Source organism: Labrus bergylta, chromosome 15, assembly GCF_963930695.1.
Source record: "Labrus bergylta chromosome 15, fLabBer1.1, whole genome shotgun sequence".
In the NCBI taxonomy this organism is placed as follows: Eukaryota; Metazoa; Chordata; class Actinopteri; order Labriformes; family Labridae; genus Labrus; species Labrus bergylta.
The window spans coordinates 23,685,952-23,699,477 of NC_089209.1; the positions used below are offsets into that span (position 1 = coordinate 23,685,952).

General features: G+C 42.0%; 1 protein-coding gene across 1 annotated transcript in view; it reads left to right on the plus strand.

The window, feature by feature from the left end:
• The window catches only part of ube2j1 (ubiquitin-conjugating enzyme E2, J1), a 49,348-nt gene that overhangs the window by 20,071 nt on the left and 15,751 nt on the right, over positions 1–13,526 (plus strand). Inside the window, exons 2-5 of the mRNA XM_065963530.1 lie at positions 1,606–1,679; positions 3,252–3,383; positions 3,892–3,976; positions 9,564–9,669. Of these exons, the coding sequence (XP_065819602.1) occupies positions 1,606–1,679; positions 3,252–3,383; positions 3,892–3,976; positions 9,564–9,669 (397 nt within the window). The remainder of the gene's footprint in view (positions 1–1,605; positions 1,680–3,251; positions 3,384–3,891; positions 3,977–9,563; positions 9,670–13,526) is intronic.

Sequence of the window (13,526 nt, forward strand, 5' to 3'; positions counted from 1 at the left end):
TCCCTGCTTCTGCTGCCCTTCCTCCTCTTCCTCTGTGTTTCATTTCACAGTCTCCATTTCCAGCTCCACACCCCTCTCCGTCTGTCCGTCTGCCCTCGATTGGTTTCCAAACCAATTCCTGCCTCCATGAATGCCTCTTAGTTCCGCTTTCCTTTTCACAATTACTTTCCAATTTTCAGCCCGTCGTGTTTCCTCGTGCAGCGGCTTGTAGCGGATACTTTGAGCTCTGGAGCAGCAAGTAGAAGGAGAAAAACTCCAAAAACGACCTTGTAGTTTTAAAGCCGCATGCCTCCTCTGAGCACTTTGTTAATACTGTGACATCAGCACCTGCTGTTGCTGACTAATGACCTTGTGTTGAGGCATGGTGGGATATTTAACCTCGGGGGTTTGCCTCTGGTGGACTCTCCTCCTGCGGCCTGGTCATCATCGTGTGGAGCATGTGTGTGTGTCCTTTGCTGCCAGGGCGATGAGTAAACCCCTACAAACATCCTCACTATCATCAGCTGGACTTGTCTAACAGACGGCCCCTGATTGATGAGTGTGTGTGTGTGTGTGTGTGTGTGTGTGTGTGTGTGTGTGTGTGTTCAGATTAACCCATCAGACCAGAGTTTGTTGCAGGCCGGGTCATGACACACGGGTTAAAACCAACAGATGTTGCTGAGAGCTTTTCACATCTGCACACAAACTAAGAAAACACAGCCTTAAGTACAGATTGACCCTTAAAACACAAATACAGAAAATAAATAAAATCCTTGTCTACTTTTTTTTTCTGCCTCCAGAAAGGTCATCTGTTTCTATGCAGCAAAAAAACATACAGCTTCTGCTATTAACTGTGAATCTTCTTTAAAAAAAGTATCTTTAATTCAGCTCAGTTTTGAGCTTTAAAGCTTCAAAACTTTGATATCAAGTGTTGTAGAATAATACAGCCTCTGTTTTTTATAGTTTTTTTGGGGGGGTTTAATGCCTTTATTTTAGAGATAGGACTGTGGATAGAGACAGAAATCATGTGTAGAGAGAGGAATGACATGCAGGAAAGGAGCCACAGGCCGGATTTGAACCCGGACTGCCTGCTTGGAGGGGTAGAGCCTCTTACATTTTTTTTTTTTGTACCTGTGGAAGACAATTTGTGCAGGGAAGGTTTAAAATTTAGTTTCAGGACATGCTGTATCCCAAAGAAAGGAAAAACGCTGCGAGCCATGTAGATATAATGTATACATGCCTTGATGTTTCTTATGATTTTCTTAACTGTAGAGGAACATAGACATACCCGAGGTCATTTGAATCCCTGGACTGCACATATGAAGTCGCTTTGTTGTTTCAGCCTTTTTTTTTATACCCCAGCTGTCTGAACCAGTGAGACTTGTTCTCTGACAGAACATGGAGTCCTGTCCCTCCGCGCGCTCTCCTCGTCTGTCCGTCTTTGTTAACGTCCTGTTAACAGCGACTCTGCATCGAAAACATCCGAGATGTCGGCCAGTAGAGCTGCTGCAGTTTACAGGGACGATGATGGTGGACTGCAGCAGACACACTCTGTGAGCTGTAATGATGGGCTTCACCTTACATGCACTAACCTCTGTGTGTTTGTGTGTCTGTTTTTCTCTGAAGCGGTGAAGAGGCTGATGAAGGAGGCTGCTGAGCTGAGGGACCCCACAGAGCACTACCACGCACAGCCCCTGGAAGTAAGCCCACCACGGACACAAATACATACATGTTTTATATTATCTCAGTCTAATATCAACACAAGACCTTTCTCCATTCAGAGCATCTTTGGTTAAATCAGTACAAGAAAGAGACCATTCCTGGTTTTTATTCCTCTTTGTTTTAATTCTGTAGCTTGGCCATTTATAAAAAAAAATTTTTTTGGAGGGATAATCTCAATATCAACGCTGCTAGTTCTCTGGATCAGAGATGTTCTGTCCTGCCGTCCTCAGAGGGTTTGTGTCGGGGGGAGCATGTCAGATGTGCTCACAGTGAGGACTGGCTGCCCCAGAGGCTGTGTTCTTCCTCCTGTGTTTATTTTCTGTATTTACTAGTGAATTAAAGATCAATAACAAAAAAGTCACTTTATTAAAATAAGCAGATGATATGGCCCCGCCCTTATTGGCCTGTTTCAGGAAAATGATCCTTCAGGTCAGTGGTGTCCAAACTTTTTTTCTTATGGTCCAAAATTGTCGTGTTAGAATCACTCGCGGGCCACAGGTTTTGTTTTTAAAAATATAGTTGAAAAAATAGTAAGGCTTTGTGGATCAGACTCAAAAGGCTCGCTAACGAAACCATTTAATAAAAGGAAATCAAATATTTTGATTTCTTCGCTCTACTTTATTTGTGTTTTTTTCTCAGAATAAAGCCTGTAACGTGGTTCATTTCTTTGGAAAAGCTTTCTGCATTTAGCTCAGGTCATTAAATGGTTAAACAACAGTCCGCTTGTTTCCAAAAACTTTGCTTACGTTCTTTTTCATAGTTTACAAAAAAAATTGGAAAATAGTAAAAGCTGTAGATTTAAAAAAACAACAACACACATTGTCATGAACATTTTCTATTTTAGGAATATTGTTCAGCCCTTGTTAACATGAAAGAGAAAAATAAGAAAATGTGCCGATCTTAATCAAGGCCTCGGGCCAAAATCTTCAGATTCTTAATTTGAAGTCACGGGCCGCTAAAAATCCCCTCAAGGGTCGCAAATGGCCCTCGGGCCGCACTTTGGACACCCCTGCTTTAGGTGAAGCTGCGTATTTGTCCCACACAATGCAAACATGGTGGTGCACTAGACAGTGAGACATTAAGTTAGCCAAGATGAAAGAATGAGCTATCTGCACTAAACAAGATCTGGAAATTGAGCCAGCTTCTCTTGCTGGCCAACCGGGATAAAACTTTAAATACTTCCGCACAATCTTCCACAGTTAAGTGAGGCAAAGTGCTTGTTTGTTTGCAACCTGCAGGCCAAAATGTCCAAATGATTTAGTGAATGGCAACAATAAAGACCTTTTTGGTTAATTGTAAGACTCTGAAAATACAAAATACATGTAAACCTAGGGCTGTTTTTCCATCAACTTTAGGGATCATGTTTGAGTCAATACTGCTATCGAGTCTCCTGGTCCCATTTAAAAAAAAATGATCACAGGACCCATCTGTAAGGCTTCATACCCCACAGGACTCATATATCTGAGTTATTGTTTCGTCAGATTAAACGGAGAAGTCACTGCTTAACAACATGTCTGTTATTTAACTCGATGTATTTCTCTTTTCTGCAGGATAACCTCTTTGAATGGCACTTCTCCGTACGCGGACCCCCAGATTCAGACTTCGACGGCGGGGTTTACCACGGCAGGATCGTCCTCCCCCCAGAGTACCCCATGAAGCCCCCCAGCATCATCCTCCTCACAGTAAGACGACGAGCTCACGGCCACGTCTCAAACTGGTGTGATTGATCTCCGGCTGAAGCAGAACAGAAAGATGTCAAATCAGATGATCAAAGAGTGTAGAAAAATGGACGGCCCGTCATCGAACCCTCCACTGCTTGTGACGTGACAGTCGTCAGATCAAAGCCCGAGCCATCAGCACGCTGTCACACAGGATTTCACTGCTTTTATCAGACCGTCTTATTATATTTAGACAGCTGTGTGACACTTTCGCTAATGACAGGCTGATAAAAGACAGTACTCTCAATACTTCATTATTGTGTGCAGATATTTTTTGTCTTTTTTTTTTTTTTTTACATTTGCATTCTGTGTTTGAAAGCTCAGAATAGCTGCCTTCATTTTCCAAACTCTCAGCCGCTTCAAGCTTCATATCAAGTCTGCTCGTCTCAATTTTTTAACACTTAATGTTCCATATAATTATCTTCGCCCACACGCTCACTTCTTCCTTCTTTGTTTTTTGCTCTCCTGCTAGCCCAACGGCAGATTCGAAGTTGGGAAGAAGATTTGTTTGAGCATCTCTGGCCACCATCCAGAGACCTGGCAGCCCTCCTGGAGCAGTGAGTACACACACAGCTCTCTCTCCCCAAGTTTCTGTGTTTTCTTCATTTTTTCACAGCAACAGGTCACAGTCTGATTCTGGTTTTTCGAAAAGCCTGAAAATTGATCAAATCTAATCTTTATCGTTAATAGCTAGAGGTGTAAAGATCTTCTGACCTCCTGTATCAATACAGGCAGCTTCATATTCTTTAAAAGATTCTGACTCTACCAACTGAGCCACAGCTGCCCCATCTTTATTTGTTGTGCCAAATCAATTCAATGCTGACATGTAGTTTGCCTGACTACTGGTTCAGAGAAGAGTTTTTGAATTGGGCAGATGATGATGTCACCTGTTGAACAGGGATGCACCAATGCATCGGTACAACATCGCTATGACTCGATATCGGCCCTGTAGACAGACATCAGTGAATAATGTGGCATGATGAAGTCACCTGTTGAACAAACTACAAATCCCACTGTTGCATCCAACAAAGTGCTCTGTGGATGGAATGCATGGCAGCAACTTGAGTTACGAGAACATCAAATCAACTGAAGAGAACACACAATGTGTTTCTGCTGGTCCTGGGTCAGAAAACAGTCCCAAAGCAAAACAAAGGATATTTATTATAAACAAAAACAATATGTACTCAACATAAGCCTATCCCTCTGTTGATTTTTGTCACCCCCCTGGCTTGCTATTTTCTGTTCATGTTTACTTTATAATTGGAAACAAATTCCAGACGTTTATTTTGGGAGCACATTTCCATGTTTTCAACATCGCTATCAGCCAATATCGACCCTGTACACAAACATCGATCAATAATGTGGCAGATGAAGTCACCTGTTGAACAATCTCTGATTTGTTTAATTGTCGAATATGACAGAACGAGGTGGCATTGTGGGAGGTTTACACCAAAAGAAGTCATATAACAAACATTGGTATCAGCAATCGGCCAAATTGTTTTTTTAAACATTGGCATCGGCCCTGCATCTCCTCCAGAGTCGTTTCTACTGAGATCTTTAATTTCTCTACTTTGATCCAACCTTGTGCTGCTTTACCTCACAGCATGCAGCTTTAATCAGACGGAGCTCAGTGAGAGACGGTGCATCCTTCCCCAAGTGTTCTCCAATCTGGTTTCCTCTCTGTTAAAAAAGAAAGAAAGAAAAGGTTTGGACTTATAGCAGAGGCAAAGGTTACTCAAACACTTCACGTACCCACAGAGTGCATGTCACATGGCCGGGCCACGCCTGAGAGATTTGACTTCCTCCTGCTGGGTTCTTAAAGTGTAATGGACGAGTTGTGTCTCGGCTTGTTTTGAAACACAGCAGGAGGCCTGGCATGAAATTAACACAGACTCCAGGCCAGCAGTAGTGACGCCAGCATGACTTTGTTTTTTTACCTTCTTTTTTCACAGGGTTACCAGCTGCTGCTTCAGATTACATGCTTACACCTACAGACTTAACAAAGTGCGGCCAAGTCATTAATACATTCCCTCAAAATGTCAAGATTAACATCTTTACACGCATCTTACATATTCATGTTTGTTTAAATCCATTCATGAATATGTATTTATTTCTTAAGTCTGTTTGCCTGTTTCAAAAGATACAGAAGATGTCAGAAAAGTTTTCAACCAAAGCATGTCCACTTAAAGTTCTTGTTTTGTCCCTAATGGGCCTAAATTGTTATTTAAAGTGTCTGACACCATTACAAGAAGGATCCATAAAGAGATGGAGGCTTTAACAGTTTTAATTGAGCTCTTTGTTCCAAAAGAGTACTTTGACAAAACCTTAATTTTACCCAAAAGAGCACAGGAGTTCTACCTCTGCCGGGATTTGGTATTTATTCATGCTAAATGGACTTGAGCTTGTATAGCACTTTTCTATTCTTCTGACTACTCAAAGTGCTTTTACACCGCAGGTCACACCTACACATTAACACACTGATGGTAGAGACTGCCATGTGAAGAGACCATCAGAAGTAATTAATCCATCCATACACATTTATACACCGCCGCTGAATCACATCTGACATGTTGCTGCAGGAGCTGGGGATCAAAACCCCTGACCTTCAGGTTGACAGAGATGACCGACTCTACCACTGAGCCCACAGCGTTATTATGTGCTACACAAAGTTCATAAAGTCATGGTGGACATCAGTCCTGCAGGGTTAGATAAATGTTTTTGTCAATGGAGTCTGGTGACCTTTAAAAATAATGATTTATCAGGTAGCTCTGTTTTCAGAGAAATATTTTTAAGGGTGCCTGAGTCCTCTAAACCCTGAATATGGAAACAAATGGGCCAAGCTTTAAAGGTACAGGAATTCCCCTTTTAATGTTCTTTAAATACATGAACACAAATAATCTGAATATAAACCTGATCAGAATAAAAATGCTTCATGTAAACACGTCAATCAGAAGCAACTAATGCGATCAGACAAATTCACAAAGAAATGTAATTCTCAACGAGAGGGGTAGAGTATGCTGTTTTTATTCTGATCAATATCCATGTACACACTTGATTGGATCATTTCTCTCTGGTTGGGGTAAAGATATTCCCTCTGTGCATGTCTGCCCCTCTCTCCAATAAACTGTTCAAGTCTGAAGGTCCTCCTGCAGACCTTTGCTCTCCCCGTGTTTATCGATCACAGGAGTGTTATGTACTGCTGAGCGTTCAGCTTAATACGGAAGAGAAGAAGAAAGAAAAACATCAAATAAAATAATACAAATTCAAAGTCACAGATACGAGAGAGAAGGCGATTGAAACCTCTGGCGCACATCAAGGGTGGGAGCAGAGGAGCAACATCTGGAGATTGGAGCGACAATGTTTGTGTACAACACAGGCGGAGTCAATCTGCACGATGACTCCAGCATGCTCACCATAAACCAGACCGAAAATAATAACAGAGGATTAAACACAACATAATAATAATAATAATAACAGGGCTTGACTTCTGCCTGAAATGAATTTCGCTCCAGAGAAAATAAAAGTTTCTTTATTTTGGAGTAAAAAGCTCAGTGACAGAAATGAGTACCTGACATACCAAAGAACAGAGATCACATCCGCACAAGTTAGAGAATCTTGTATTTATGTTTACAGAAAGTGAAACCTTCTTTTTTCTGCTCTTTGGGGCAGAACAGCTCTGCTCATTTCAAAATGGTTTTATTCTCACTAAATGCTTGATGCATGAACAAGCACGTCATAAACACATCACTTTATTTAGCGTCCATGTAATCAGTGAAGCTTGAATCCTCGATCTGACTGATTTGAATCGGATAGACAAAACTTTGCCCACAAAGCTTTAAACACATCCATGACGTGTGTCTTCATTCAGATAGAGAGCACAAACACACATCCATTCATCTTCCTTCAGACAGCACAGTACTCAAAGTAAGAAAGTTGGAACTGAGCAGACTTTTGTGTTGACGGACGTTGTGCTTCTTTCTTTCTTGTACTAATCAGTCAGTGCACACATACCTTCACAGGTAAAATCTCTGCTCCTGCTTTGACTCTATCCAAATGACACTGAGTGAAGTCCAATTTATATAATGGGTTTCATCGCACAGCTACAGAATGTGAGCAGGTGTTGAGCTCTGATAGCCGCTGTCGGTCTCATCAGCTCAGTTTGAACAAGAGAAACATGCTGTCAGTCTCATAGCTCGTGTCATTATAAGACACAGCGCTTTTCAGAGCTTTAGTCGTATCACTTATTCATTTCATGCTGGAACAGGTTTGTTAGACTTGTTGCATTTTCTTACTGGTCTGTCACAGTCTTTCACGCTGCCTTAGTGAACAGTATTGCCGGCTGCAGAGTAAACTTTTTTATCACGTTTCATATCCACTAGTTAACAATAACTATGGGGCTGCAAGGTGGTGCAGTGGTTAGCACTGCTGCCTCAAAGCGAGGAGGTTCCTGGTTAGAAATCCCTGTCAGACAGGTGCCTCTCTCGTTAAGTTTTTATGTTCTCCCTGTGCATGCTGGAGTTTTCTCTGGGTACCCCAGCTTCCTGCCACAGTCCAAAGACATGCGGTTAGGTTAATTGGTGACTCTACATTCTCAGTAGGTGTGACTGTGGCTGGTTGTCTCCATGTGTCAGCCCTGTGATTGACTGGTGAACAGTCCAGGGTGTAACCCCGCCTCTCACCCAATGACAGCTGGGATCAGCTCCAGACCCCGCTACCCTGAACGGGAAAAGCGGTATAGATAATGGAAGGATATACGTATATGAAATATCCTGCAAAGTTATCTGTCTCACGGCAGGTCCATCTTTTTTGATAACACGCTCACAAGCTGAGCTTTTATTATTTTAGTGTCCAATCATAACCAAGAGTGTGACAAGAACATTCATTAAATAACATTTAAACGAACACACAACAGAGAGACAGACGGAGATAAAAGACATTTGCACACAGTTTGTATGCTGACCCACCGTGGGCAGACAGGAGGAGAAGTCCTGGGAAAACAGTCTCTGTTTATACTCCTGTGCACCAAGGCTTTTTATCTCTGCTGTCAGGGACTCACACTGCTGACATGTTAGCTCGTGTGTGTGTGTGTTAGTTGCCATGTGCGTGGCATTAAACCGCTTGTGTTTGACTGAACAGGCTGAAAACATCTGGTTCCTTTCATGAGTCGATTCATGTGTGCACCTCTAGTTTTTGTTTTTTTCCTATATTTTTATGTGTTTGGTCTATTTATTCCTTTTATTAGAAAGACAGGACAGTGGATAGTCAGAAATCAGGGAGTGAGAGAGAGAGAGAATGGGGAATGACATCTGGGAAAGGAGCTGACGGTCAGATTTGAACCCGTGCTGCACACTTGAGGGTTGTTCTGTCCTCTGAGTCTGCCTTCTCACTGTAAACAATAGGACATGGAGCAAGAAAGCCCGAGACACCCAAGCCCTTCCAGTGAGGGGGCGTGGTCAGACACAGCTCATTTACATATTTAAAGGTACAGACACAGAAACAGCCTGTTCTGAGCAAGGCTGAAATAGAGGGGTTTATAGACATGATCAAATACAGGATCAGAGTGGATTTAGAACAAGAAACTTCACACACATGTTTTGTGGAGCTCTGAGACTTATTTAAGCTGGTTGAAGAGGAGGAGAATGTGTTTCCTTTGAATAACACGCAATATGGTTGTGTATGTAAGAGAGCTTTTAATCTCAAACCCAGAGCATGGTGTGCATGTTTTGTTGTAGTAGTCAGTGTTACGTCACTATAAAGGCAGCTTTTCTTCATAAATCAGATATTTATTTTTAGGCTTCCAGATGCTTTAATTTAGAATATGAGATGGACTAAAGTTCAGACAAACACGGCCCGTCCCAACACAAACACACCCCTGACCCTGACCATATTGTCAAGCGTGTCTCGTGCCAGCTGGAGGAAGTGTGAGGACAGACGCAGGGTGACTGTCCTCTGAGAGGCCTGGGTAAATCCAGGCTTACACTGAAAACAAAGCATCATTTCATTATGTAACACTGGAACTGAACATGCAGACATGTGCATCCTGTCATGTAATTTAACCTTGTCTGTTTTACCCAGAACACGCTGTGTGTTTTTTTTAAAATGTGTCTCTCCTCCTCTCTCCTTCTGTCTGTTTCTCCTCCACAGTTCGAACTGCTCTAATAGCTATCATCGGATTCATGCCAACAAAAGGAGAGGGAGCGATAGGATCCCTTGATTATACCCCAGAAGAGAGGAGGACCCTCGCCAAAAAGTAAGATGTGCTAGATGAAAATATTTCTAATGTTTACTCTGCAGAGCACGGGTTGTGTGTGCGCTGCTACGAGTAGAGAATAATAACGAGGTGTGTTTAGAACTGTGTATCCTAGATAAGCGTTTCTGACATTTAGGATACCCCTGCAGTCCTCTATATATGAACACATGTACCCCTTCATTTGCTCCCATATCTCAGGATCTTAATGTTTGCCCATCATATAAAAGTGGATATACTTAGTCAATTTTGGGGATAGTTTCATTGGTTTGAATTAAGATGAATGTTTCAGCTGTCCTTCATTCCTATAGCTAACTATTTCAGCTGTTTATCTCATACTGTTGGATAGAATGGTAGGCTCCATTTGAAGCAGTTTTATTACGTGCATGGAGATTGCAACGGTAGCGTGCATATACAGTCATGGGGAGCCCACTTGGGTTATGTAAAACATCGTCATACTTAATGTAAGACAGTTTAAAAAAAATCTTAATACTCACCATTAGTTATTAACACAACAAAGACACACATTTTATTAATTGTTGCCTGTTTTAAAATGTAAATTGCCTTTCTGTAGTGACATTACATTTAGTGTCAAGCCCATTGAACTTTAGGCCAGTAATGTCGGGCTGGGTATATGCTACACCAGGACCTGCAGAAAGTCAGTAAGAAAGGAGGCAGGAGGTTACTTTTTGACATCAAAAGTTACTTGTTGGCAAATGGTTTTCAGTAAATGCCAAAAGCTAGTCAGAGCCAGACAGAGGAGTCAAATGTGAGCTAGGAGGCTAACGCTAACACTACTGATCCGACACCGTGTAGTGATATTATTTAATGACATCTGTGGAGGCCCGTTCACTTGGCCTTTTTTGTGGGTGGCCCTGCTTGCCTTACACCAAACAACATTTGCAGTGATTTTAAGTCACAGCCAACTTTCCAAAGTGTCAACACATACATCCTTTATTCAGGTGTTAAAGCCAATTTAACGGGTAGTGACTTTGTTTTAATCAAATCATACATTCTTATCACGTTTGGGGTTTCCTATTCAAACACACACATGTGAATGTAAAGTAATTAGCATCTGAGTCTCAGTTCACTAATGACTGCTTATTCATGATGGGGAATGAGTGCGACCATGCCAGTCCTGTTAGTCCAATGTGACATATTCATTATCGCTGAAGTAGCCTGTTAGTGGAGGAAACCTGAATGGGCATGTTTCTCTTTATTTCACGGCACGTTTTCTCTCTGAGGAATCCAAACAAAGTGAGAGGAGGAGAGGATCCAGCTAAAGTCGCTCCTGGATTATCACATGAGAGCAGGGTGTGTGACAGTGGGCTGTTTCATTAACACATGAGATGAGATCGACAGGAGGACGCTCTTTACTATAAATACTTGGCTGCTTATCTCGTTGATAGAAAACCTCTTTTTACACTCGAGGTTTTGAGGTTGAGACAGCTCCTCGCTCTGGTTTCTCATCTCCTGTTTCTGTGCCTCTGGAGATTGTGTGAGCTGTCAGTCAGAGCTCAGCTGGGAGAGGCTCCTGTCCAATCTTTTCACTGTTTGACAAGTTAACAGCCAGAGAAGTCGGTCAGCTCAGGAAGTGATAGAACAAACACACAGGGGCACAGTGGAAGTCCCAGGAAAGACACAAAAAACATGTTATTCCTAACACCTGGTGCTCTAAATTAAATGTGGAGTAATTGTACTGTATGAGATATCAGTAACTACTTGTCCTTAACAAAGATGATGTCGCCTTTGCATTGCTTTACTAATGAATCACTTTATTTACAGAAGAACAATTGACGTTAGAATAGAATATAAGAAACTAATATAAATATACAGTGGGTACAGAAAGTATTCAGACCCCTTTATATTTTTCACTCTGTTTCATTGCAGCCATTTGCTAAAATCAAAAAAGTTCATTTTATTTCTCATTAATGTACACTCAGCACCCCATCTTGACAGAAAAAAAACAGAAATGTAGAAATTTTTGCAAATTTATTAAAAAAGAAAAACTGAAATATCACATGGTCATAAGTATTCAGACCCTTTGCTCAGTATTGAGTAGAAGCACCCTTTTGAGCTAGTACAGCCATGAGTCTTCTTGGGAATGATGCAACAAGTTTTTCACACCTGGATTTGGGGATCCTCTGCCATTCTTCCTTGCAGATCCTCTCCAGTTCTGTCAGGTTGGATGATGAACGTTGGTGGACAGCCATTTTCAGGTCTCTCCAGAGATGCTCAATTGGGTTTAGGTCAGGGCTCTGGCTGGGCCAGTCAAGAATGGTCACAGAGTTGTTCCGAAGCCACTCCTTTGTTATTTTAGCTGTGTGCTTAGGGTCATTGTCTTGTTGGAAGGTGAACCTTCGGCCCAGTCAGAGGTCCTGAGCACTCTGGAAGAGGTTTTCTTCCAGGATATCTCTGTACTTGGCCGCATTCATCTTTCCTTCAATTGCAACCAGTCGTCCTGTCCCTGCAGCTGAAAAACACCCCCATAGCATGATGCTGCCACCACCATGTTTCACTGTTGGGATTGTATTGGGCAGGTGATGAGCAGTGCCTGGTTTTCTCCACACATACCGCTTAGAATTAAAGCCAAAAAGTTCAATCTTGGTCTCATCAGACCAGAGAATCTTCTTTCTCATAGTCTGGGAATCCTTCATGTGTTTTTTGGCAAACTCTATGCAGGCTTTCATATGTCTTGCACTGAGGAGAGGCTTCCGTCGGGCCACTCTGCCATAAAGCCCCGACAGGTGGAGGGCTGCAGTGATAGTTGACTTTGTGGAACTTTCTCCCATCTCCCTATTGCATCTCTGGAGCTCAGCCACAGTGATCTTTGGGTTCTTCTTTACCTCTCTCACCAAGGCTCTTCTCCCACGATTGCTCAGTTTGGCTGGACGGCCAGGTCTAGGAAGAGTTCTGGTCGTCCCAAACTTCTTCCATTTAAGGATTATGGAGGCCAATGTGCTCTTAGGAACCTTGAGTGCTGCAGAAATTCTTCTGTAACCTTGGCCAGATCTGTGCCTTGCCACAATTCTGTCTCTGAGCTCCTTGGGCAGTTCCTTCAACCTCATGATTCTCATTTGCTCTGACATGCATTGTGAGCTGTAAGGTCTTATATAGACAGGTGTGTGCCTTTCCTAATCAAGTCCAATCAGTTTAATTAAACACAGCTGGACTCCAATGAAGGAGCAGAACCATCTCAAGGAGGATCAGAAGAAATGGACAGCATGTGAGTTAAATGAGTGTCACAGCAAAGGGTCTGAATACTTATGACCATGTGATATTTCAGTTTTTCTTTTTTAATAAATTTGCAAAAATTTCTACATTTCTGTTTTTTTTTTCTGTCAAGATGGGGTGCTGAGTGTACATTAATGAGAAATAAAATGAACTTTTTTGATTTTAGCAAATGGCTGCAATGAAACAAAGAGTGAAAAATGTAAAGGGGTCTGAATACTTTCCGTACCCACTGTATATAAGAATATACATTTTTGACTTTATATGTAAACTCAAAGAGTATTTCCAGTATTCTTTAAATGACTTGCTCAAAGGTAATATGTAACTTTCAGAGTAGACGTCCAGTAGGTGTTGCACTTCAGTACCCGTCTTGTAGACAAAAAACAAACCTCACTGTTTCCCCTCCTCTCCTACCCCTCCCTCAGTTTTCTGACCGAGTGAAGCCGTTTATACAAATGATCTCCAGATAGGCAGCCTAAAGTTGATGTGGTTCTTATTTCTTTAAAATATTTAAGACTAAACAGAGTCTTTTCTTTTTTGCACTCTTGCAATTGTGCGAGGTCGTCTCTCCTCCCCTTCCTGGCAGGGCTAACGGTTGGACAAGGAGGGATCCATGTGGGACAAAAAAC